The 27,971-nt window shown below is 46.6% G+C and overlaps 1 protein-coding gene across 1 annotated transcript in view; it reads right to left on the bottom strand.

The window, feature by feature from the left end:
* The window catches only part of GRAMD1A (GRAM domain containing 1A), a 182,007-nt gene that overhangs the window by 73,304 nt on the left and 80,732 nt on the right, over positions 1-27,971 (bottom strand). Inside the window, exons 2-6 of the mRNA XM_077456438.1 lie at positions 25,245-25,512; positions 22,772-22,792; positions 10,606-10,690; positions 10,411-10,514; positions 8,113-8,208 (exon numbers count right to left, since the gene is read on the bottom strand). Of these exons, the coding sequence (XP_077312564.1) occupies positions 8,113-8,208; positions 10,411-10,514; positions 10,606-10,690; positions 22,772-22,792; positions 25,245-25,512 (574 nt within the window). The remainder of the gene's footprint in view (positions 1-8,112; positions 8,209-10,410; positions 10,515-10,605; positions 10,691-22,771; positions 22,793-25,244; positions 25,513-27,971) is intronic.

Here is a 27,971-nt window from a genome sequence, read left to right as displayed (position 1 = left end):
GTACATAGGCTTGAGTGCGGTACAGTCTGCTGTTCTGTAAGGACCGCTATCGGTCCACAATAGATAGGGTTGACGTGCACCACTGCTGACCGCTGCCCTATACTGCAGCAGTCCTTCAGCGGTATAGGGACTGACGTACAGTCTGCTAAACACTAATACACAACCTGCTTGGTCCACAAAAGTTCTTATAAGGACTGGTAACTTGGTATAGGGTGCTACGGTACATAGGCTTGAGTGCGGTACAGTCTGCTGTTCTGTAAGGACCGCTATCGGTCCACAATAGATAGGGTTGACGTGCACCACTGCTGACCGCTCACCTATACTGCAGCAGTCCTTCAGCGGTATAGGGACTAAGAGTTTTGTCACAGGGTCATTTAAAAAATGACATGCAGAGGAAGAGGCAGGCCCTTCCGCAGGGGTGGTAGGGGTAGGGCAGGAGCAACAGGCTTGAGCCAAAGTGGGAAGTTGCAGAAGGTGCGTTCAATTACTTTAAAGGATGCACCAGACTTGGTTGAGTGGCTCGCTCAGCCTTACTCTTCTGCACCCTCCTCATCCTCTCGATCTGCACCCTCTTCTTCACTCTCTGCTATGTGCACCCCCAAAGACACTACCACCAACAACACGACCACCACCACCACCACCACATACCTTCCGCTTGAGTCACTGGAATTATTTTCCGATCCATATCAAGAGGACATTTCTGATGCGCAGCCACTCTTGGTATTGGATCAGGAAGAGGAGGTAGCAACAAGCGCTACTCAGCAGTCTGACGCCAGTACCCAGATCAGCCCAAGGAGGAGGTTGGTCCCCGGTGTTGCTGCCTACTCTACTTATAGCGGTGGGGAAGGTGACGTTGATGATGACGTGTCTAGTGATGTCACGTGGGTGCCCACAAGAGAGGAAGAGGAGGGGAGTTCAGAGGGAGATATGGACCAGCAGATAGGGAGGAGAAGCAGCAATGACTTACATTGCACAGCAGGGACAAAGCAGACTGCAAATGTATCAGGAGCGAGTCATCGACCATGTACGGTCACATCTGGCGCTCCCAGGACACCGGCACATGGCTCCGCAGTGTGGGCTTTTTTTAACGTGTCCGCTGCTGACAATAGCGTTGCCATCTGCAATCTTTGCAGTCAACGCGTTAGTCGCGGTAAGCCCAATACTCACCTAGGGACGACCGCCTTAAGAAGGCACATGAGCAGCCATCACCGAGCCCAGTGGGAGCAACGGAACACACAAAGCCACACTGCAGGCTCTCACCGTCCAGCCTCGTCTTCTACTTCTCCTTCTCCTCTCTCCTCACAATTGTCCTCCACTCCACCTTCCATCACGCCAAGCTCACATTTTTCTGCAAAAAGGCAGGCTTCCGTGGGCCTAATGTTTGAGCGTAAAAAAATGATGACGCCGGATAACCCTCTTGCCCAACGGTTGGCGGCTGGCTTGTCAGAACTCATAGCCCGCCAACTACTGCCATATAAACTGGTGGACTCGGAGGCCTTTCGCAAATTTGTGGCCATTGGAACACCACAATGGAAGGTCCCAGGAAGGAAGTATTTCTCAGAGAAGGGCATCCCAGAGCTATATGGCCATGTTCAGCGGCAAGTGAATGTATCTCTGGCACACAGTGTCGGTGCCAAGATACATCTGACCACAGACACGTGGTCTAGCAAACACGGGCAGGGAAGGTATATCAGTTTTACTGCCCACTGGGTGAACCTTCTGACGGCCGTCAAGCATGTAACCCGTGGCACCCGTGTAGATTTGGTTTTACCGCCACGGATTGCATGCAGGCCTGACTCTTCTTCTCCTCCTCCTACTCCATCCTCCTCCCTCTCCTCCTCAGCTGCCTCCTCCTTTTCCGCTGCTAGCGTCTCTTCCACTGCACCGCCCAAGCTCCCCAGAACCTATTCCACATGCCAGGTGAGACGTTGCCATGCCGTGCTGCGTCTGTTGTGCCTGGAAGCAAAGAGCCACACTGGCCCGGCACTCCTTTCAGCTTTGCGTTCACAGGCAGATGAGTGGCTAACACCGCTCAATTTGACAGTTGGTAAAGTGGTGTGTGACAACGGTGCCAATCTGCTTAGCGCATTGAAACAGGGCAAAATCACGCACGTGCCGTGCATGGCACACGTCTTAAACTTGGTCGTGCAGCGATTCCTTGTCAAATACCCTGGGGTCCAGGACATCTTGCGGCAGGCAAGGAAAATCTCGGCCCATTTCAGAAGATCTTACACGGCCATGGCTCGCCTTGCTGACATTCAGCGGCGACACCATCTGCCGGTCAGACGTCTTATTTGCGATTGCCCGACGCGATGGAACTCAACCTTCTATATGCTTGATAGGCTGCTCCAGCAGAAACGTGCAGTTAACGTCTACCTGTATGAACTCTGCGAAAGAAACGGTTCTGGGGAGCTGGGTTTTTTTTCACCGCGCCAGTGGCTGCTCATGCGCGACACATGCAGACTTCTGCGGCCATTTGAGGAGATCACCAAACTGGTCAGTCGCAGCCATGGCGCCATCAGTGACATGGTACCTTATGCCTTCTTTCTGGAGCGTGCATTGCGTCGTGTCATTGATCAGGCTGTGGAGGAGCAGGAGCGGGAAGATGAGGAAGTCGCAATGCTGGATGAATTCCCAGGGGGGGCTACTCTATCTGAGACAAGTCAACAACAGGAGTCTGATGAGGAGTCAGAGGAGGATGGTGCCGGGGCGGATGAGCAGGAGCAAGAAGAGCATGCTTTAAACCTTTCTGGGATCCCTGTTGTGCGAGGATGGGGAGAGGAGAATGAAGAGGACGACATTATCCTGGATGATGAGCAGGAGCCAGGCCACCACACCGCTTCCACTTTAGTGCAAATGGGGGCCTTCATGCTCCAGTGTTTTAATAGGGACCCCCGTATAAAAAGCATGAGGGTCAAGGACCAGTACTGGGTGGCAACGTACTTAGACCCCCGGTACAAACACAAAATGGCGGAAATGTTACCGCCGTCGCAGAGGGCTGTCAGAATGCAGCACTTCCAGGCCTTGCTTCGAGAAATGCTGCATTCTGCTTTTGCGTGCGCTGGCAGAGGAGCAATTCCCACTCCCAGAGAAGGATTTGCGGGTACCAATCCAACAGCGCCTGCAAGAAGAGGCCGGTTTGAAGATGTGTTGGTGACTTCGGATATGAGGTCATTCTTTCAGCCGACCCATCGACAGGTGTCATCCGGATCCAGCATCAGGGAACGCCTAGACCGTCAGGTGTCCGACTACATTGGGTTAACGGCCGATGTGGACGCTCTGAGGAGTGATGAACCCCTAGACTACTGGGTGGGCAGGCTTGACCTCTGGCCAGAGCTTGCCCAATTTGCAATCGAACTGTTGGCTTGCCCCTCATCCAGTGTCCTGTCCGAAAGGACGTTCAGCGCAGCAGGGGGGATTGTGACCGATAAGCGTACTCGCCTAGCTCACCACAGTGTTAACTACCTCACATTTCTAAAAATGAATGAGGCATGGATCTCGGAGGAATTCAACACATGTGATCAGTAGACCATGTATATGTCTATAAACAATTTTTGGAATCAAGCACACAGACCTTCTTAATTCATTTGGCTCACTTCCCTGACCCAAAAAAGCACACCGTACTATATGCCCCTACCCTCCTCTTTGAAGAGGTTGAGCGGTGTCATATTTCTACTGGGGCTGCTTATTATGAGGGGTTCCCACCATCCCTGTGCTGTGCTGACTTCCTCCTGGGTGTTCTTATTATGAGGGGCTCCCACCATCCCTGTGCTGTGCTGACTTCCTCCTGGGGGTTCTTATTATGAGGGGATCACACCATCCCTGTGCTGTGCTGACTTCCTCCTGGGGCTGCTTACGGTGCTGCTGTCAGCGCTGTATGTCACGGAGCTGCTGTCAGCGCTGTATGTCACGGAGCTGCTGTCAGCGCTGTATGTCACGGAGCTGCTGTCAGCGCTGTATGTCACGGAGCTGCTGTCAGCGCTGTATGTCACGGAGCTGCTGTCAGCGCTGTATGTCACGGAGCTGCTGTCAGCGCTGTATGTCACGGAGCTGCTGTCAGCGCTGTATGTCACGGAGCTGCTGTCAGCGCTGTATGTCACGGAGCTGCTGTCAGCGCTGTATGTCACGGAGCTGCTGTCAGCGCTGTATGTCACGGTGCTGCTGTCAGCGCTGTATGTCACGGAGCTGCTGTCAGCGCTGTATGTCACGGAGCTGCTGTCAGTGCTGTATGTCACGGAGCTGCTGTCAGCGCTGTATGTCACGGAGCTGCTGTCAGCGCTGTATGTCACGGAGCTGCTGTCAGCGCTGTATGTCACGGTGCTGCTGTCAGCGCTGTATGTCACGGAGCTGCTGTCAGCGCTGTATGTCACGGAGCTGCTGTCAGCGCTGTATGTCACGGAGCTGCTGTCAGCGCTGTATGTCACGGAGCTGCTGTCAGCGCTGTATGTCACGGAGCTGCTGTCAGCGCTGTATGTCACGGTGCTGATGTCAGTGCTCTGTATTACGGTGCTGCTGTCAGTGCTCTGTATCTCCTGCACCCTCTTGTTTGCCTACCCTGGTCCCTGACCTTCCCTCTCCTCCATTGCCTTCATTAGCTCCATAGTCCTGAATTGTCAGAACAATTTCCCAAATAAAAAAAAAATGCTTGTAGTTATCGATCCCAAATTCACCTCATACATGTATTATGCTATTGTCCAGGTGGTGGGACTACGTGCTACCCCCTAATAATTACCCCGTGGCCGCAAATTCGACCTAAAGGTTTGCGAAATTCGCCTCCCATTGAAGTCAATGGAGCCCGCGGCGAACGGTCGTTTTCGCGAACGTTTGTGTCCGTTCGCGTTTCGCGTTCGCGAAACGTCCCGTCGGAAGTTCGTCCATCACTAATTCTAAGCCCTTGTGCACACGGTCGGAGAATCCGTCGGAATGTGTCCTATCGGACCGTGTTGTCGGATAATCCGACTGTGTGTGGTATGCATCGGACTGATTCCGTCGGAATATCAGTCGGACCCAATTTTCCAACTTGTTGGAAATATTTTCTGACCAACTGGGCGATCGGACATACTCCGATCATGTGTAGAGAATTTTGATCGGACCAAGTGCCACGCATGCTCAGATTAAATTCCTACATCAAAGCTATTGGCTACTAGCCTGAATGTAGTCCCATCGTAACAAAATTACGTCATCACGTTCTGAATGATCGGATTTTTCAACAACTTAGTCCGACCGTGTGTATGCAACAGTTTCGGACACAATCCGATGGACAAAATCCGATGGATTTGGTTGGCAGAATGTCCAACCGTGTGTACAGGGGCTAACATATGAATATGCTTTGATCTAAATCATTCCATTGTAGCTCTGGCTGTATGTTTCGGGTTGTTGTCCTGCTGGAAGGTGAACCTCCGCCTCAGTCTCAAGTCTTTTGCAGACTCTAATGTCCCATACACACTATCAGAATTTCTGCAGATTTTTGTCTTCAGATTTACCAAAACCATATAATATGAGGTGAAACCTTAGGAATTTCAATTTGTATGCAATCAGGCAGGCCCTTGCACTATGGTTTTAGTAAATCTGAAGACAAAAAAATAACAAGAAAATCTGATAGTGTGTACAGGGCTTAACAGGTTTTCTTTTAAGAACAAGTACAATACCACAGCAAAATGACATTTCTAAAGGAAATAAAGTAATTTAAAACTGATCGTGGCTGTAATGTAATGTCGGGTCCTGGCAATATAGACGAAAATCATTGAAAAAAACGTCATGGGTCCCCCTCCAGTCCATTACCAGGCTCTTTGGGTCTGGTATGGATATTAAGGGGAACCGCGCATCCAATTTTTTTTTTTTAAATGGCGTGGTGGGGCCCCTAGGCACTATATACTCTGAACAGAAGTATATATACTATACGGCCTGCCCTAAATACTCTGCAGAAAATTGAGCCTTGGGTGGTGGTGCTGGTGCCACAACACTGTAAGCCCTCACAGTTACTCTTGGTGGGCGCAGGAATGGGCCCTGCAGTGAAATATTATATCAAGAATTGCAATTACATGCTCCTGTTAAACAGGGGCAGAAAAATTGGGCCTTTGGTGGTAGATATCATACCAATTATGATATCCAAATCTGAGAAAAAGATACTTGGTATCCATAGTTTAGTATGATACAAAGATAACCAGTACTCATAGCTCAGTTTGATACACAGATATAATACAAAGGTTCCCAAATGTGATGCAAAGATACCCATTACCCATAGCTCTATATGATGCAAAGATCCTCAGTGTCCACAGTTCAATTTAACACTCAGATATGATACAAAACAATATATGCGTACTATATGGCCAAATGTAGGTGGACCCCCTTCCAAATTGAGTTTAAGTGTTTCCAGTGAGGAGTCCGGTCAATACTACATCTTACAAAGATATTGTAGACAATTGTGCTCTTCCAACCTTGTCGCAACAGTTTGGTGAAGACCCTTTCCTGTTCCAACATAACTTTGCCTCCCCCCCCCCCCCTGTACAAAGTCCGCTCTATTAAGACATGGTTACAGGAGTTTGGTGTGGAGGAACTGGAGTGTCCTGCACAGAGCCTTGACCTCGACCTTTGGAGTTTAAATGAGTTAGGTCTTCCCAACCAACATCTCTATAAAGACATGATTTGACCAGTTTGGTGTGGAGGAACTCGAGTGTCCTGCACAGAGCCCGGACATCAACCCTACTGAACATCTTTGGAATTAATTGAAATGAGTTAGGTCTTCCCAACCAACATCTCTATAAAGACACGATTTGACCAGTTTGGTGTGGAGGAACTCGAGTGTCCTCCACAGAGCCCGAACATCAACCCTACTGAACATCTTTGGAATTTATTGAAATGAGTTAGGTCTTCCCAACCAACATCTCTATAAAGACATGATTTGACCAGTTTGGTGTGGAGGAACTCGAGTGTCCTGCACAGAGCCCGGACATCAAGCCTGCTGAACACCTTTGGAATTTATTGAAATTAGTTAGGTCTTCTCAACCAACATCTCTATAAAGACATGATTTGACCAGTTTGGTGTGGAGGAACTCAAGTGTCCTGCACAGAACCTACTGAACACCTTTGGAATTTATTGAAATGAGTTAGGTCTTCCCAACCAACATCTCTATAAAGACATGATTTGACCAGTTTGGTGTGGAGGAACTCGAGTGTCCTGCACAGAGCCCGGACATCAACCCTACTGAACATCTTTGGAATTAATTGAAATGAGTTAGGTCTTCCCAACCAACATCTCTATAAAGACACGATTTGACCAGTTTGGTGTGGAGGAACTCGAGTGTCCTCCACAGAGCCCGAACATCAACCCTACTGAACATCTTTGGAATTAATTGAAATGAGTTAGGTCTTCCCAACCAACATCTCTATAAAGACATGATTTAACCAGTTTGGTGTGGAGGAACTCGAGTGTCCTGCACAGAGCCCGGACATCAACCCTACTGAACATCTTTGGAATTAATTGAAATGAGTTAGGTCTTCCCAACCAACATCTCTATAAAGACATGATTTGACCAGTTTGGTGTGGAGGAACTTGAGTGTCCTCCACAGAGCCTGGACATCAAGCCTACTGAACTCCCTTGGGCTGAACTGGAATACCAATGGTGAGCCAGGTCTTCTCACCTGACATCAGCAGCAGACCTTGCAAATGGGCCAAATTCCCAGACACGCTCCAAAATCTTGTAGAAAGTCTTTCCAGAAGAGTGAAAGATGGATATAGCCACGAAGAGGGGGAGCTCTATATTAATGACCATGATGGGGGAGGGGGCATCTTCATAACAATAATCATTGGGGAGGGAGCAACTCTATAATAATAGCCATGGGAGGAGTGGGGAGCTTCATATTAATGGCCATGGTTTTGGAATGTCCAAAAAGTTTATATAGGTGTGACGGTCACCAACTTGTGGCCATATACTGTGAAGTAGCTCAGTAAGATACTCCGTGTCTAGGAGCCTGAGACAGCCATTGTGATTCGCCGCTTCCCCATCTATATGGGATCTCCTGATAAGCAAACTTTACAATAACAGTGTGATCAATACATATTCTGGTCTCTTTAAATGTGATTCAAGGTGGACAAGTGTTGCCGCCGCTCACCTTTTCATTCTCAGTGCAAACTTGGATGGCGTTGGGAATCAGTTTCGCCGTCTTTTCCTTTTTTATACATCGGATATCCTTCAGCTGGATAGTGATCTGCATTTCCAAAAAAAAAAAAATAATTAAAATTCACTTTTCACGCCATGTCTCCTCATGTACTTAAAGGGTATCTCCCCCTTTAAAAAATGTTTGTAGCTAGGTGGATATTCTAAGCCAGGTCATCAAAGCAGTCAAAGGTGTATCCAGTATTCATTACTAGGGATGAGCTTGGGTTCTGTCAAACGTGGAAGTGAGCCGCCATTGTTGAGCTGCGGTTGGGAGCTTCCATACCCATATTAAATCTATGGTGTCACAGACATCCCTGCCCCATTGTGTATGCCAGCTGCGGGTTGAGAAATCTCCTGCTCATAGCTTATTGGTCCAGTAATGACAGTTGACTTCTGGGTTTGGCCGATCTTGGGTTTGGACCAAAAGCCAAGCCATAACCCAAGTTTGTCACTATTCGTTACCCGTTCCATTTGGTTGTACAGAGTTTGGGAGCCTCTTCTGTGCCCACCTGAGAACATTTAAAGTCTAGCCCCAGGGCCATGGATAAGGGGGTACCATCGGTCAGTGGCAGCTTGTGCTCAAAACTTTGTGGTGGGGCACAAAAACTGAAAAATACTGAACCCCCCCATCAATTGCAGCCTCACTGTGCCCATCAAATGCAGCTATTGTGCCAAACAAATGCAGCCACTGTGCCCATAAATTTCAGCCGTTGTGCCAATCAAACGCAGCCACTGTGCCCATCAAACGCAGCCACTGTGCCCATCAAACGCAGCCACTGTGCCCATCAAACGCAGCCACTTGTGCCCATCATACATAGCCACTTTTCGCCAGGCAGCAACTCCTCTCAGTGCACCAGAGCAGCGGCGACCTCCGCTTCAGCATGTGTCTCTTTCACTCTTCTTCCTAAGCGCCAGGCATCCAATAGGGTGGCCTGGCGCTTTGGCCAATCAGGAAATAGGTCTGAGGCCCTGCCTCCTGATTGGCTGGGAGGAATGTTAGTGTGAAAATAGTGAAAATTAATTCACTATCGTCACACAATTGGGTGGGATTCGGGCGCACTCTCTGTGCCCCAATCCCACCCTATTTTGAAGTCTATTAAAGCCTCTGGCTCTAATCAGGTGCCTAAAAAATACCACCCTCTCCCGCCATCGGTCCCTCTTATACGGGGCCTGGGCCAGCATGGGGACCCAGGCAACAGGGTGAATTGGATGTGGACAGGGATGATTGGTGCTGCAAGGGGGAAATTACTGGAACCAATCTCCTGTATACAGCAGCTGAAAGTAGGCTTCTTCTTCTCTCCCTCCCATTGGCTTTCAGCTGCTCCTTAGAGAGGCATACATTGGATCAGTTCCAGTAATTTCCCACCCCCCCCCACCACAATGATCACCCTTCCGGTGCCCCATACATTTCCCCTATTGCCCAGGACCCCCTACGTGCCCCCAAACCCCCCCCCCCCCCCCCAAAGCGCTGCTGGCTTCCCTCCTCTCCTTCCTGTTGGAAGCTGCAAACACACAATAGGATCCTTCAAGATGGAGAGTGGGGGAAGGGTCTGGTAAATATATCATATTTACCAGCCCCTTCCTTCCTGAATGAACACAACGCATGATCGTAACCGATCACTCACTGTTTTCATTCATACCTGAAGCACTTGCTGCATGGGGCTCAGTGTCAGGTTCTATGTGTGGAGCCCCTGTGGTTTCTAACTGCAGTCCCGTCCTGCCCAAACAGGCTGTGACTGTTTCCTGCTATATCCAGAACACACATTTGGGCTCCCCAGTTTGTACCCCTTTCAGAACACCATCTGCATGGAGTTTGCATGCTGCCCTTTGCATAGGTTTCTTCCCGCACCCCAAAGACACGCTGGGGGGTTAGATGGCTCCTGTCTGAACTGGCCCTAGTATATGCATGTGAAATAGGGACTTTAGAGTGTAAGCTCCTTGGGGGGGGGGGGGGGGGGTTAGGGACTGATAGGACTGTACAATACGTAAAGTGCTGTGGAAATTGTTGGCCCGGTATAAATACCTTTAATAAATAATGATGGAATTACCTTCCTATAATATCATTCTGCCACTTAACACACTACGGTACAAACCCTGATTAGCTCAGCTAGAATTTATTCCAGCGTTTGACTTCGCCTGCCGTTCCCGCGAGTCCCTCGGCAATTTTCACAGCCGTTGTTTAAACACTTATAACAAAGCCCCGAAGAAGGGGAAAAAAAATAAAAAATGCGTCGGTTGGTACTGCACTCACCGTGGTCTCCCAGCGGAAAATATTGCTATAGAAACAGATCCAATTCTCCGATAAGTAGAGTCTTCCCTGGAGGAGGATGTCTTTCTGGAGCGCACACGAGTAATCTGGTGGGCGGGGATTGAGGAGTGCAGAGATTAGTATTACAGTGTATATGTTGTATGGTGAGATCACCACTCGGCGAATACGGCCACTCACCCACAATTAGGCGCTCGGAATCGGGCAGCTTCTTGAAGATCTTGCGGAAGTCTTCATTTCGCTGCTTGTAGGTCGGGCTCAACATCTACGGGACATGAAGAAAAATAAATAAATCAGGAGGAGGTCAAAGCGTAGCGGCCTATGCTTTTAAAATGTATCTACTGGCCTTTGTAAGATTTTAGATATATGTGTGAGTAGGGTAAGCTTAACCTTAAAGGGTAAGTCCACCCAAAAGTAAACGTTTAGGTAAAGGTAGAGTCTGGTAAGCGCAAGTCAGCCCCCAAAATCTTAGGGGGCTTAAAATGCTCCACCAGTGAGATCTCTCTGATATTCCAGACTCTGGGTGTCCCCATCCGCCCTTTGTGTGTTCCCGGCTCCTCCTCTTCCTGATATTTCTGACTCTGCTCCTGCACACCTGGGAGTTTTGGGTGACCCCGCCCACCTTTGTGTGTTCCCAGCTCCTTCTCCTCCTTGAAATTCCTGATTCTGCTCCTGCATGCCTATGACCTTTGGGTGTCCCCGCCTCCTTTACGTGTTCCCAGCCCCTCCTCTCCTCGATATTCCCGATTCTGCTCCTGCATGCCTATGACCTTTGGGTGTCCCCGCCTCCTTTACGTGTTCCCAGCCCCTCCTCTCCTTGATATTCCTGATTCTGCTCCTGCATACCTATGACCTTTGGGTGTCCCAGCCTCCTTTGCGTGTTCCCAGCCCCTCCTCTCCTTGATATTCCCGATTCTGCTCCTGCATGCCTATGACCTTTGGGTGTCCCTGTCTCCTTTACGTGTTCCCAGCTCCTCCTCTCCTTGATATTCCTGATTCTGCTCCTGCACACTCAGGAGAGTTGGGTGTCCTCCCCCACCTTTGTGTGTTCTCAGCTCCTCCTTTCCTTAATTTTCCTAACTCTGTTGCTGCTGACCTGGGAGTTTTTGGCTTCCCTACCCACCTTTGTTTGTTCCCAACTCTTCCTCCTCCTCCTTGATATTCCTGATTCTGCTCCTGCATGCCTATGACCTTTGGGTGTCCTTGTTAGTGATGGCCGAACGGTTCGCCCGGCGGTCGTTTCGCGGCGAATTTCCGACTTTCGCCGTCCGCGGGTTCGAACGCCTTTTTCCGTCGTTCGCCCCGGCGGACTTACGTGTTTAATGTATACAAGAACTTTAACCTTTCGTGACACGTTTATCATGTGTTACAGGACAACCAATTGAGACATGACAGCTCATGGACACTTGGACATTCCCCCTAACCTATAAATACACCCGATCCGGTGGCCATTTTACATTCTTTCTTCTGTCACTGTAGGGAAAGGATCCTGTGTGGAGTAGGGACAGAGAAAACGCTAGCTATTTGGTACACAAAAGTTCTTTTCAGGACTGGTATAGGTGTTAGGTCAGCAGCCTGAGTTTCTTTTGTCAGTTTAGATAAAGGGACAGAGCGCTGTATGCTGCTATTTTAGGGACAGCTCAGCCAGATTAGTCTTTCTTCATCATCATCATCATCATCATCATTAGCTGTTACTATCAGGTCCACAAAAGAGCTGTTCCAGCTAATCGTTCCAGCCTACTCTTTTTTGCCAATTTGTATAGGGACAGGCAGGAAGCAGTGTGTCAGGCAGTGAGGATAATTTTAAAGACTTGCTGTTACTATTAGTTCCACAAAGGTTCTTTTCAGGACTGGTATCAGTGGTACGGTAATAGGCTTGTACACGTATAATATTCTTTCTTCCAAATATAGAAAGAATATTATACTTGACTGCTGCCCTTCTGCTGCAGTCTGCTAATCATTCACAACTCACTTGTTCCACAAAGCTCTTTATCAGGACTGGTAACTTGGTCTGTCTAGGGTGCTACGGTACATAGGCTTGGGTGCGGTACAGTCTGCTGTTCTGTAAGGACCGCTATCGGTCCACAATACATAGGGTTGCCGTGCACTACTGCTGACCGCTGCCCTATACTGCAGCAGTCCTTCATTGGTATAGGGACTGACGTACAGTCTGCTAATCACTAACACACAACCTGCTTGGTCCACAAAAGTTCTTATAAGGACTGGTAACTTGGTATAGGGTGCTACGGTACATAGGCCTGAGTGCGTTACAGTCTGCTGTTCTGTAAGGACCGCTATCGGTCCACAATACATAGGGTTGCCGTGCACTACTGCTGACCGCTGCCCTATACTGCAGCAGTCCTTCAGCGGTATAGGGACTGACGCACAGTCTGCTAAACACTAACACACAACCTGCTTGGTCCACAAAAGTTTTTATAAGGACTGGTAACTTGGTATAGGGTGCTACGGTACATAGGCCTGAGTGCAGTACAGTCTGCTGTTCTGTAAGGACCGCTATCGGTCCACAATACATAGGGTTGCCGTGCACTACTGCTGACCGCTGCCCTATACTGCAGCAGTCCTTCATTGGTATAGGGACTGACGTACAGTCTGCTAATCACTAACACACAACCTGCTTGGTCCACAAAAGTTCTTATAAGGACTGGTAACTTGGTATAGGGTGCTACGGTACATAGGCCTGAGTGCGTTACAGTCTGCTGTTCTGTAAGGACCGCTATCGGTCCACAATACATAGGGTTGCCGTGCACTACTGCTGACCGCTGCCCTATACTGCAGCAGTCCTTCATTGGTATAGGGACTGACGTACAGTCTGCTAATCACTAACACACAACCTGCTTGTTCCACAAAAGTTCTTATAAGGACTGGTAACTTGGTATAGGGTGCTACGGTACATAGGCCTGAGTGCGTTACAGTCTGCTGTTCTGTAAGGACCGCTATCGGTCCACAATACATAGGGTTGCCGTGCACTACTGCTGACCGCTGCCCTATACTGCAGCAGTCCTTCATTGGTATAGGGACTGACGTACAGTCTGCTAATCACTAACACACAACCTGCTTGGTCCACAAAAGTTCTTATAAGGACTGGTAACTTGGTATAGGGTGCTACGGTACATAGGCCTGAGTGCGTTACAGTCTGCTGTTCTGTAAGGACCGCTATCGGTCCACAATACATAGGGTTGCCGTGCACTACTGCTGACCGCTGCCCTATACTGCAGCAGTCCTTCAGCGGTATAGGGACTGACGCACAGTCTGCTAAACACTAACACACAACCTGCTTGGTCCACAAAAGTTTTTATAAGGACTGGTAACTTGGTATAGGGTGCTACGGTACATAGGCCTGAGTGCGTTACAGTCTGCTGTTCTGTAAGGACCGCTATCGGTCCACAATACATAGGGTTGCCGTGCACTACTGCTGACCGCTGCCCTATACTGCAGCAGTCCTTCATTGGTATAGGGACTGACGTACAGTCTGCTAATCACTAACACACAACCTGCTTGGTCCACAAAAGTTCTTATAAGGACTGGTAACTTGGTATAGGGTGCTACGGTACATAGGCCTGAGTGCGTTACAGTCTGCTGTTCTGTAAGGACCGCTATCGGTCCACAATACATAGGGTTGCCGTGCACTACTGCTGACCGCTGCCCTATACTGCAGCAGTCCTTCAGCGGTATAGGGACTGACGCACAGTCTGCTAAACACTAACACACAACCTGCTTGGTCCACAAAAGTTCTTATAAGGACTGGTAACTTGGTATAGGGTGCTACGGTACATAGGCCTGAGTGCAGTACAGTCTGCTGTTCTGTAAGGACCGCTATCGGTCCACAATACATAGGGTTGCCGTGCACTACTGCTGACCGCTGCCCTATACTGCAGCAGTCCTTCATTGGTATAGGGACTGACGTACAGTCTGCTAATCACTAACACACAACCTGCTTGGTCCACAAAAGTTCTTATAAGGACTGGTAACTTGGTATAGGGTGCTACGGTACATAGGCCTGAGTGCGTTACAGTCTGCTGTTCTGTAAGGACCGCTATCGGTCCACAATACATAGGGTTGCCGTGCACTACTGCTGACCGCTGCCCTATACTGCAGCAGTCCTTCATTGGTATAGGGACTGACGTACAGTCTGCTAATCACTAACACACAACCTGCTTGTTCCACAAAAGTTCTTATAAGGACTGGTAACTTGGTATAGGGTGCTACGGTACATAGGCCTGAGTGCGTTACAGTCTGCTGTTCTGTAAGGACCGCTATCGGTCCACAATACATAGGGTTGCCGTGCACTACTGCTGACCGCTGCCCTATACTGCAGCAGTCCTTCATTGGTATAGGGACTGACGTACAGTCTGCTAATCACTAACACACAACCTGCTTGTTCCACAAAAGTTCTTATAAGGACTGGTAACTTGGTATAGGGTGCTACGGTACATAGGCTTGAGTGCGGTACAGTCTGCTGTTCTGTAAGGACCGCTATCGGTCCACAATAGATAGGGTTGACGTGCACCACTGCTGACCGCTGCCCTATACTGCAGCAGTCCTTCAGCGGTATAGGGACTGACGTACAGTCTGCTAAACACTAATACACAACCTGCTTGGTCCACAAAAGTTCTTATAAGGACTGGTAACTTGGTATAGGGTGCTACGGTACATAGGCTTGAGTGCGGTACAGTCTGCTGTTCTGTAAGGACCGCTATCGGTCCACAATAGATAGGGTTGACGTGCACCACTGCTGACCGCTGCCCTATACTGCAGCAGTCCTTCAGCGGTATAGGGACTGACGCACAGTCTGCTAAACACTAACACACAACCTGCTTGGTCCACAAAAGTTTTTATAAGGACTGGTAACTTGGTATAGGGTGCTACGGTACATAGGCCTGAGTGCGTTACAGTCTGCTGTTCTGTAAGGACCGCTATCGGTCCACAATACATAGGGTTGCCGTGCACTACTGCTGACCGCTGCCCTATACTGCAGCAGTCCTTCATTGGTATAGGGACTGACGTACAGTCTGCTAATCACTAACACACAACCTGCTTGGTCCACAAAAGTTCTTATAAGGACTGGTAACTTGGTATAGGGTGCTACGGTACATAGGCCTGAGTGCGTTACAGTCTGCTGTTCTGTAAGGACCGCTATCGGTCCACAATACATAGGGTTGCCGTGCACTACTGCTGACCGCTGCCCTATACTGCAGCAGTCCTTCATTGGTATAGGGACTGACGTACAGTCTGCTAATCACTAACACACAACCTGCTTGTTCCACAAAAGTTCTTATAAGGACTGGTAACTTGGTATAGGGTGCTACGGTACATAGGCTTGAGTGCGGTACAGTCTGCTGTTCTGTAAGGACCGCTATCGGTCCACAATAGATAGGGTTGACGTGCACCACTGCTGACCGCTGCCCTATACTGCAGCAGTCCTTCAGCGGTATAGGGACTGACGTACAGTCTGCTAAACACTAATACACAACCTGCTTGGTCCACAAAAGTTCTTATAAGGACTGGTAACTTGGTATAGGGTGCTACGGTACATAGGCTTGAGTGCGGTACAGTCTGCTGTTCTGTAAGGACCGCTATCGGTCCACAATAGATAGGGTTGACGTGCACCACTGCTGACCGCTGCCCTATACTGCAGCAGTCCTTCAGCGGTATAGGGACTGACGCACAGTCTGCTAAACACTAACACACAACCTGCTTGGTCCACAAAAGTTTTTATAAGGACTGGTAACTTGGTATAGGGTGCTACGGTACATAGGCCTGAGTGCGTTACAGTCTGCTGTTCTGTAAGGACCGCTATCGGTCCACAATACATAGGGTTGCCGTGCACTACTGCTGACCGCTGCCCTATACTGCAGCAGTCCTTCATTGGTATAGGGACTGACGTACAGTCTGCTAATCACTAACACACAACCTGCTTGGTCCACAAAAGTTCTTATAAGGACTGGTAACTTGGTATAGGGTGCTACGGTACATAGGCCTGAGTGCGTTACAGTCTGCTGTTCTGTAAGGACCGCTATCGGTCCACAATACATAGGGTTGCCGTGCACTACTGCTGACCGCTGCCCTATACTGCAGCAGTCCTTCAGCGGTATAGGGACTGACGCACAGTCTGCTAAACACTAACACACAACCTGCTTGGTCCACAAAAGTTCTTATAAGGACTGGTAACTTGGTATAGGGTGCTACGGTACATAGGCTTGAGTGCGGTACAGTCTGCTGTTCTGTAAGGACCGCTATCGGTCCACAATAGATAGGGTTGACGTGCACCACTGCTGACCGCTGCCCTATACTGCAGCAGTCCTTCAGCGGTATAGGGACTGACGTACAGTCTGCTAAACACTAATACACAACCTGCTTGGTCCACAAAAGTTCTTATAAGGACTGGTAACTTGGTATAGGGTGCTACGGTACATAGGCTTGAGTGCGGTACAGTCTGCTGTTCTGTAAGGACCGCTATAGGTCCACAATAGATAGGGTTGACGTGCACCACTGCTGACCGCTCACCTATACTGCAGCAGTCCTTCAGCGGTATAGGGACTAAGAGTTTTGTCACAGGGTCATTTAAAAAATGACATGCAGAGGAAGAGGCAGGCCCTTCCGCAGGGGTGGTAGGGGTAGGGCAGGAGCAACAGGCTTGAGCCAAAGTGGGAAGTTGCAGAAGGTGCGTTCAATTACTTTAAAGGATGCACCAGACTTGGTTGAGTGGCTCGCTCAGCCTTACTCTTCTGCACCCTCCTCATCCTCTCGATCTGCACCCTCTTCTTCACTCTCTGCTATGTGCACCCCCAAAGACACTACCACCAACAACACGACCACCACCACCACCACCACATACCTTCCGCTTGAGTCACTGGAATTATTTTCCGATCCATATCAAGAGGACATTTCTGATGCGCAGCCACTCTTGGTATTGGATCAGGAAGAGGAGGTAGCAACAAGCGCTACTCAGCAGTCTGACGCCAGTACCCAGATCAGCCCAAGGAGGAGGTTGGTCCCCGGTGTTGCTGCCTACTCTACTTATAGCGGTGGGGAAGGTGACGTTGATGATGACGTGTCTAGTGATGTCACGTGGGTGCCCACAAGAGAGGAAGAGGAGGGGAGTTCAGAGGGAGATATGGACCAGCAGATAGGGAGGAGAAGCAGCAATGACTTACATTGCACAGCAGGGACAAAGCAGACTGCAAATGTATCAGGAGCGAGTCATCGACCATGTACGGTCACATCTGGCGCTCCCAGGACACCGGCACATGGCTCCGCAGTGTGGGCTTTTTTTAACGTGTCCGCTGCTGACAATAGCGTTGCCATCTGCAATCTTTGCAGTCAACGCGTTAGTCGCGGTAAGCCCAATACTCACCTAGGGACGACCGCCTTAAGAAGGCACATGAGCAGCCATCACCGAGCCCAGTGGGAGCAACGGAACACACAAAGCCACACTGCAGGCTCTCACCGTCCAGCCTCGTCTTCTACTTCTCCTTCTCCTCTCTCCTCACAATTGTCCTCCACTCCACCTTCCATCACGCCAAGCTCACATTTTTCTGCAAAAAGGCAGGCTTCCGTGGGCCTAATGTTTGAGCGTAAAAAAATGATGACGCCGGATAACCCTCTTGCCCAACGGTTGGCGGCTGGCTTGTCAGAACTCATAGCCCGCCAACTACTGCCATATAAACTGGTGGACTCGGAGGCCTTTCGCAAATTTGTGGCCATTGGAACACCACAATGGAAGGTCCCAGGAAGGAAGTATTTCTCAGAGAAGGGCATCCCAGAGCTATATGGCCATGTTCAGCGGCAAGTGAATGTATCTCTGGCACACAGTGTCGGTGCCAAGATACATCTGACCACAGACACGTGGTCTAGCAAACACGGGCAGGGAAGGTATATCAGTTTTACTGCCCACTGGGTGAACCTTCTGACGGCCGTCAAGCATGTAACCCGTGGCACCCGTGTAGATTTGGTTTTACCGCCACGGATTGCATGCAGGCCTGACTCTTCTTCTCCTCCTCCTACTCCATCCTCCTCCCTCTCCTCCTCAGCTGCCTCCTCCTTTTCCGCTGCTAGCGTCTCTTCCACTGCACCGCCCAAGCTCCCCAGAACCTATTCCACATGCCAGGTGAGACGTTGCCATGCCGTGCTGCGTCTGTTGTGCCTGGAAGCAAAGAGCCACACTGGCCCGGCACTCCTTTCAGCTTTGCGTTCACAGGCAGATGAGTGGCTAACACCGCTCAATTTGACAGTTGGTAAAGTGGTGTGTGACAACGGTGCCAATCTGCTTAGCGCATTGAAACAGGGCAAAATCACGCACGTGCCGTGCATGGCACACGTCTTAAACTTGGTCGTGCAGCGATTCCTTGTCAAATACCCTGGGGTCCAGGACATCTTGCGGCAGGCAAGGAAAATCTCGGCCCATTTCAGAAGATCTTACACGGCCATGGCTCGCCTTGCTGACATTCAGCGGCGACACCATCTGCCGGTCAGACGTCTTATTTGCGATTGCCCGACGCGATGGAACTCAACCTTCTATATGCTTGATAGGCTGCTCCAGCAGAAACGTGCAGTTAACGTCTACCTGTATGAACTCTGCGAAAGAAACGGTTCTGGGGAGCTGGGTTTTTTTTCACCGCGCCAGTGGCTGCTCATGCGCGACACATGCAGACTTCTGCGGCCATTTGAGGAGATCACCAAACTGGTCAGTCGCAGCCATGGCGCCATCAGTGACATGGTACCTTATGCCTTCTTTCTGGAGCGTGCATTGCGTCGTGTCATTGATCAGGCTGTGGAGGAGCAGGAGCGGGAAGATGAGGAAGTCGCAATGCTGGATGAATTCCCAGGGGGGGCTACTCTATCTGAGACAAGTCAACAACAGGAGTCTGATGAGGAGTCAGAGGAGGATGGTGCCGGGGCGGATGAGCAGGAGCAAGAAGAGCATGCTTTAAACCTTTCTGGGATCCCTGTTGTGCGAGGATGGGGAGAGGAGAATGAAGAGGACGACATTATCCTGGATGATGAGCAGGAGCCAGGCCACCACACCGCTTCCACTTTAGTGCAAATGGGGGCCTTCATGCTCCAGTGTTTTAATAGGGACCCCCGTATAAAAAGCATGAGGGTCAAGGACCAGTACTGGGTGGCAACGTACTTAGACCCCCGGTACAAACACAAAATGGCGGAAATGTTACCGCCGTCGCAGAGGGCTGTCAGAATGCAGCACTTCCAGGCCTTGCTTCGAGAAATGCTGCATTCTGCTTTTGCGTGCGCTGGCAGAGGAGCAATTCCCACTCCCAGAGAAGGATTTGCGGGTACCAATCCAACAGCGCCTGCAAGAAGAGGCCGGTTTGAAGATGTGTTGGTGACTTCGGATATGAGGTCATTCTTTCAGCCGACCCATCGACAGGTGTCATCCGGATCCAGCATCAGGGAACGCCTAGACCGTCAGGTGTCCGACTACATTGGGTTAACGGCCGATGTGGACGCTCTGAGGAGTGATGAACCCCTAGACTACTGGGTGGGCAGGCTTGACCTCTGGCCAGAGCTTGCCCAATTTGCAATCGAACTGTTGGCTTGCCCCTCATCCAGTGTCCTGTCCGAAAGGACGTTCAGCGCAGCAGGGGGGATTGTGACCGATAAGCGTACTCGCCTAGCTCACCACAGTGTTAACTACCTCACATTTCTAAAAATGAATGAGGCATGGATCTCGGAGGAATTCAACACATGTGATCAGTAGACCATGTATATGTCTATAAACAATTTTTGGAATCAAGCACACAGACCTTCTTAATTCATTTGGCTCACTTCCCTGACCCAAAAAAGCACACCGTACTATATGCCCCTACCCTCCTCTTTGAAGAGGTTGAGCGGTGTCATATTTCTACTGGGGCTGCTTATTATGAGGGGTTCCCACCATCCCTGTGCTGTGCTGACTTCCTCCTGGGTGTTCTTATTATGAGGGGCTCCCACCATCCCTGTGCTGTGCTGACTTCCTCCTGGGGGTTCTTATTATGAGGGGATCACACCATCCCTGTGCTGTGCTGACTTCCTCCTGGGGCTGCTTACGGTGCTGCTGTCAGCGCTGTATGTCACGGAGCTGCTGTCAGCGCTGTATGTCACGGAGCTGCTGTCAGCGCTGTATGTCACGGAGCTGCTGTCAGCGCTGTATGTCACGGAGCTGCTGTCAGCGCTGTATGTCACGGAGCTGCTGTCAGCGCTGTATGTCACGGAGCTGCTGTCAGCGCTGTATGTCACGGAGCTGCTGTCAGCGCTGTATGTCACGGAGCTGCTGTCAGCGCTGTATGTCACGGAGCTGCTGTCAGCGCTGTATGTCACGGAGCTGCTGTCAGCGCTGTATGTCACGGTGCTGCTGTCAGCGCTGTATGTCACGGAGCTGCTGTCAGCGCTGTATGTCACGGAGCTGCTGTCAGTGCTGTATGTCACGGAGCTGCTGTCAGCGCTGTATGTCACGGAGCTGCTGTCAGCGCTGTATGTCACGGAGCTGCTGTCAGCGCTGTATGTCACGGTGCTGCTGTCAGCGCTGTATGTCACGGAGCTGCTGTCAGCGCTGTATGTCACGGAGCTGCTGTCAGCGCTGTATGTCACGGAGCTGCTGTCAGCGCTGTATGTCACGGAGCTGCTGTCAGCGCTGTATGTCACGGAGCTGCTGTCAGCGCTGTATGTCACGGTGCTGATGTCAGTGCTCTGTATTACGGTGCTGCTGTCAGTGCTCTGTATCTCCTGCACCCTCTTGTTTGCCTACCCTGGTCCCTGACCTTCCCTCTCCTCCATTGCCTTCATTAGCTCCATAGTCCTGAATTGTCAGAACAATTTCCCAAATAAAAAAAAAATGCTTGTAGTTATCGATCCCAAATTCACCTCATACATGTATTATGCTATTGTCCAGGTGGTGGGACTACGTGCTACCCCCTAATAATTACCCCGTGGCCGCAAATTCGACCTAAAGGTTTGCGAAATTCGCCTCCCATTGAAGTCAATGGAGCCCGCGGCGAACGGTCGTTTTCGCGAACGTTTGTGTCCGTTCGCGTTTCGCGTTCGCGAAACGTCCCGTCGGAAGTTCGTCCATCACTAGTCCTTGTCTCCCTTACCTGTTCCCAGCTCCTCCTCTCCTTGATATTCCTGGCTCTGATCCTGCACACTCAGGAGATTTGGGTGTCCCCGCCCACCTTTGTGTGTTCTCAACTCCTTTCCCTGATTTTACTGACTCTATTCCTGGTCACCTGGGAGTTTTGGGTTTCCCCACCTACCTTTGTGTGTTTTGAGCTCCTCCTCTCCTTGACATTAAATGACTCTGATCCTGCATGCCGCCTATGCGCTTTGTGTGCCCCCACATCCTTTGTGTGTTCCCGGCTCCTCCCCTCCTTCATGTTCCTGACTCTGATCCTGCACACTCAGGAGACCTGGTTGTCCCCGTCCACCTTTTGTGTGTTCCCACCTCCTCCTTTCCCTAATTTTCCTGACTCTATTCCTGCTCACCTGGGAGTTTTGGGTTTCCCCACCTACCTTTGTGTGTTCTCAGCTCCTCCTCTCCTTGATAATAATGACTCTGATCCTGCATGTCTATGAGCTTTGGTTGACCACATCTCTTTTCTGTCTTCCCAGCTCCTCTATTCCCTGATATTCCTTATTCTGTTCCTGCACCCCCCCTGAAGTTTTGAGTGACTCCGTCCACTTTTGTGCTTTCCCGACCCCTCCTCCCCTTGATATTCCCGATTCTGTTCCTGCACACCTAGGAGTTTCTGGTGACCTCACCCACCTTTGTGTGTTCCCAGCTCCTCCCCCTCCTTGATATTCTTGACTTTGATCCTGCACATTCAGGAGTTTTGTGTGTTCCCGGCTCCTCCTCTCCCTGATATTCCCGATTCTGTTCCCGCATACCTGGGAGTTTTGTGTGCCCCCACTTGCTTTGTGTGTTCCCGGCTCCTCCCCTCCTTGATATTCCTGATTCTGTTCCCGCACAACTGGGAGTTTTGTGTGCCCCCCCCCACATCCTTTGTGTGTTCCCGGCTCCTCTCCTCCTTCATATTCCTGATTCTATTCCTGTCCTCCTGGGAGTTGTGGGTGACCCCGCCCACCTTTGTGTGTTCCCGGCTCCTCCCCTCCTTGATATCCCTGATTCTATTTCTGCCCATCTGGGAGTTTTGGGGGACCCCGCCCACCTTTAGGTGTTTGTAACCAATCAGACAGGCACTTGCACTACATAATTGTTTGGAGATTGTGGGGAGGTTTTAGGTGCTTGTACTAGAATCTAACATTTGCAGGTATAGTTGTGTGAGGGTGGCCGGGCCATGCGATAAGATGGACAGGAGGACATCCAGATACTTACACTGTACCAGCTCTGCATCTTCTGCAAAAAAAAAAAAAAAAGGGAGAAAAATAGACGATTAATACCAGATCATCAAAAGACGGCATCAGTCACCGAGACACAAACATTGCTGACTACTTGATATTCAGAAAAAAAAAAAAAAACACGAATCCTTCCATGGCTGTCATGTTGATCCCGCGGCTTCAGTATTTTTGATGTCATGAAGATTGAGGCCGGAGACAGTCAGGAACCAGCATTTCAGAATGTGCAGGCAACAAATATCGTCTTAACCACAAGAGGGCGCCTTCTCACTGTAACTATACAGTACTTTACAGTGCTACATATTTTATACAGTATTTTGCTGACGTTCCATTTATTAGGACACTGAAATTAGGTTTCTAGTACAAAGCCTGGCTTAAATTAAAATTAAATTAAATTAATGGCCTTTTTTTAAATTTTTTAAATTTTTTTAAACTTTTTTAAACTCCTGCCGTCTTCCGCAGATCCACCCGGGGCTCCCCCGTCCCACCGGGAGGCCCGAGCGACCAGCCAACAACATCGGCCGGGTGGCCGGAACCGGCTTTGATCGAGTCTCGGATCTAGTAAGCTGGAAGCGCTGTCATGACATCACTTCCCGGATTACTGGAGCCTTAAAGGCTCCAGATTTTAATATATATATATATATTTATTAGTATTGAAGAACAGCCAAACTTTGCGTTTTGAATGCTTGTAAGTGCAAAGGAGGGTTTTATAGATCCCAGATCCCTCCCCCCCAAAAAAAACTGACACGTGACTATTACTGTAACAAGGGATGTTTACATTCCTTGTGACAGCAATAAAAGTGATCAGAAAAAAAAATGTAAAGGGAAAGTGTAAAAAAAAAAAAAAAAAAAATGTATTAAAATAAATAAAATAAAAATGTAAAGGGAAAGTGTAAAAGTATTAAGTGTAAATGTATTAAAATAAAATAAAAAAATGTAAAGGGAAAGTATATAAAAAAAATGTATTAAAATAAATAAATGTAAAGGGAAAGTGTAAAAAAAATGTATTAAAATAAAATAAATAAAAAAATGTAAAAGGGAAAGTGTAAAAAAATGTATTAAAATAAAATTAAAAAAAGTAAAGGGGAAAGTATAAAAAAAGGTATTAAAATAAAATAAATAAGTAAATGTAAAGAGAAAGTCTAAAAAAAATATTTAAATAAATAAATGTAAAGGGAAAGTGTAAAAAAAATGTATTAAAATAAAATAAATAAAAAAATGTAAAGGGAAAGTGTAAAAAAAATGTATTAAAATAAATAAATGTAAGGGGAAAGTGTAAAAAAAAATGTATTAAAATAAAATAAATAAAAAAATGTATTAAAATAAATAAAATAAAAATGTAAAGGGAAAGTGTAAAAGTATTAAGTGTAAATGTATTAAAATAAAATAAAAAAATGTAAAGGGAAAGTATATAAAAAAAATGTATTAAAATAAGTAAATGTAAAGGGAAAGTGTAAAAAAAATGTATTAAAATAAAATAAATAAAAAAATGTAAAAGGGAAAGTGTAAAAAAATGTATTAAAATAAAATTAAAAAAAGTAAAGGGGAAAGTATAAAAAAAGGTATTAAAATAAAATAAATAAGTAAATGTAAAGAGAAAGTCTAAAAAAAATATTTAAATAAATAAATGTAAAGGGAAAGTGTAAAAAAAAGTATTAAAATAAAATAAATAAATAAAAAAAAGTAAAGGGAAAGTGTAAAAAAAAAAACAAACAAAAAAAAAAAGTGCCCCATTCCTCTGTCCTTTTGCACAAAAATGAACGCATGCGTCCCGCGACTGCGAGTGTAAATGGTGTTTAAACCACGCATGAGGAATCGCCACAAATGTTAGAGCGAGAACAATATTTCCAGCACTGGACCTCTGTAACTCTAAACTGGTAACCATTATAAAAAAATTTTTTAAGGGAAAGTGTAATAATAAAAAAAAATATTAAAATAAAATAAATTAGAAAAAAATAAATAAAAAAAAAGTTGTAAAGCGCCTCATTCGTCTGTGCTCGCTCACAGAAATGAACGCATACGTTCCACAACCACAAATGTAAATAGTGTTCAAACCACACAGGTGAGGTATCGCCACAAACATTAGAGCGAGAACAATATTTCCAGCACTGGAGCTCTGTAACTCTAAACTGGTAACCATTCTAAAAAAAATATAGAAGTGGAAAGTGTAAAAAAAAAAAAAAATGAATTCAAATAATAAAAAAAGAAAAAGTAAAGGTAATACAGATTCTGATCAGTAATGATATATAGATAATGCAGGTTCTGATCAATACTGATATATAGATAATGCAGGTTCTGATCATTGCTGATATATAGATAACACAGATTCTGATCAGTACCAATGTATAGATAATGCAGATTCTGATCAGGGAATTATCAAATACACCCCAAGTCTCTAACAGGTTGAACAATATTTCTCCAAAAGCATTCAGCGCAGCGCGCCGCGTACCCACCTTGCTGTTCCGTATGAAGCCCCGTCCACCGAACTGCGGGGGGAGGGGTGTCCCGGGCTGGGAGTTGGTTTGGGTGGGCAGCTGGGCATTGCTCTGGTTGATGGGCAGGGTGCCGGGAGGAGGCGAAGTCGGGGTGAGCGTTCCAGAGGCCCTCTCGTTGGAGCCCTCCGAGCCCTTCTCCACCATGTTTTCCAATTCGTTGGCGACCAGACGCCTCCGCACAGCGGGGGAGTTGCTGGGCGTGCTACGTGGGGTGAAACTGCCAGTGCTGTAAAGAAAATAAATATTCTGATATTAACTCCCACATTGATACAATCTATCATCAGGTCTAAATACACTAAATACAAATTGAACTGACCTAAAATGCATCAAAAACTGAAAAAAAATGGCCCAAAATAAAAAAGAATAAAAACACAAAAAAAAAAACTAAATAAATGTTACATGACCCAAATATCCCCCCAAAAAATGAAATGAGAATAAAAATACAATAGAGCGCCAAATAGAAAATTAATTAAAGAACACTAAATAAAAAGCGAAATGCCCCAAAATATACCATACATTTGAAAAAAAATTTAATACAGAGCACTGAATACAAATTGAATTGACCCAAAATGCATAAAAAATCTGAAAAAAATTGCCCAAAATATACAACCCAAAAAAGAATAAAAACACAAAAAAACACTATACAAAAAAAAAAAAATGAAATGAAAAAAAAAATACAATAGAGCGCTAAATACAAATTGAATTGACCCAAAATGCATCAAAAAACTGAAAAAAAATGGCCCAAAATATACCAAAAAACATACATACAAAATATACAAAAAGGAATAAAAACACACAAAAATAAAAACACTAAAATGCATAAAAAAAGGGAAAAATACACCAAAAAAGAAAGAAAAAAAGAATAAGAACACTAAATAAAAGTTAAATGATCCAAAATATGCAAAAAATAAATAAAAACATACCTGGTGCAAGGGGGAGGGTCTCTGGTGTTACGTGGCGACACTGATTTAAGGGGGAGGCTCTCTGGGAACCCTGATATAAGTGGGGGGGGCTCTCTCTGAACCCTGATGTAAGTGGAGGGCTCTCTGGGGACCCTGATGTAAGTGGGGGGCTCTCTGGGGACCCTGATGTAAGTGGGGGGCTCTCTAGGGACCCTGATGTAAGTGGGGGGCTCTCTGGGGACCCTGATGTAAGTGGGGGGCTCTCTAGGGACCCTGATGTAAGAAAGAGGCTCTCTAGGGACCCTGAGGTTAGGGCTTGGCTCTCTGGCGATACTGATTTAAGGGGGAAGCTCTCTGGGGACCCTGATGTAAGGGGGGGCTCTCTGGGGACCCTGATGTAAGTGGGGGGCTCTCTGGGGATATATACATACGTATATTACTGTAGATACATGTGTATGCCCAAGCATATGACTTTCACTACTACGCTGCTATGGGCTCTAGCCCCAGATCTTTTGTAGACCTAGCAACGCCCCCCTACACAATACACAAAAAAAAAAAAAAACAACAGAATGATTGACAATAAACAAGATAATTGGGTCAGGGGCCAATCACTGTATAGAGTAGACACATAAGACAATCACTGCAGACACACTGTAGACACATTTATATAAAGCACAGTGTTACTTGAATGACTGACAATGCATTGAAAATAAAATGAATACACAAATAAATAAACACATATAACTCTAAATAAAAACAAAACAAAAACAAAATACATTTAATAAATACAAAAAACTGAATGACTGACAATGCATCAAAAATTAAAAGGAATATATAGATAAATAAATAAAACACATACAAAACTCTGAATAAAAAAACAAAACAAATACAAAATACACAAAACAAAATACATTTACTAAATAAAAAAAACAAAAATGTAATGACTGACAATGCATCAAAAATAAAATGAATACATAGATAAATAAATAAATAAATAATAATAACTAATAGACCTCAGAACTACTATGTAATCCTGAACCCAGCACTCAAACGGAACCAACTTCAATACACATGCAGCTGCTGTTATATAAAAACAAGTAAAATTATATATATCTGTATGTCGAATTTAAAAATTACAAATCAATGTGTAATTTTAAATTAGACATACAGATATATAAAATAAATAAATAAATCGTTGCCCGCATTCCCCACCAAAAATAAATAAATAAAATAAAACACATACAACTCTAAATAAAAAAAATAAACGAAATGACCCAAAATACACAAATACAAAAATACAATAAAATAATAAATAATACAAAAAAGTTAAATTGTATATATCTGTATGTCTAATTTAAAATGACACATTAATGTGTCATTTTAAATTAGACATACAGATATATAAAATAAATAAAACACATACAACTCTAAATAATAAAAAAATAAACAAAATGACCCAAAATACACAAATACAATTAAACAAAAAATACAATAAAATAATAAATAATACAAAAAAGTTAAATTGTATATATCTGTAATGTCTAATTTAAAAATTACACATCAATGTGTAATTTTAAATTAGACGTACAGATATATAAAATAAATAAAACACATACAACTCTAAATAAAAAAATAAAAATAAAACTAAATGACCCAAAATACACAAACAAATACAATTAAATAAACAAAAAATACAATAAAATAATAAATACAAAAAAGTTAAATTGTATATATCTGTATGTCCAATTTAAAATTACACCTTAATGTGTAATTTTAAAATTAG

The sequence above is a fragment of the Lithobates pipiens genome, unplaced genomic scaffold (genome assembly GCF_037356315.1).
Source record: "Lithobates pipiens isolate NorthernLeopardFrog02 unplaced genomic scaffold, aLitPip1_a1.2 Scaffold_27, whole genome shotgun sequence".
NCBI classification, from domain to species: Eukaryota; Metazoa; Chordata; class Amphibia; order Anura; family Ranidae; genus Lithobates; species Lithobates pipiens.
This window is presented reverse-complemented; position numbering and strand designations above follow the sequence as displayed.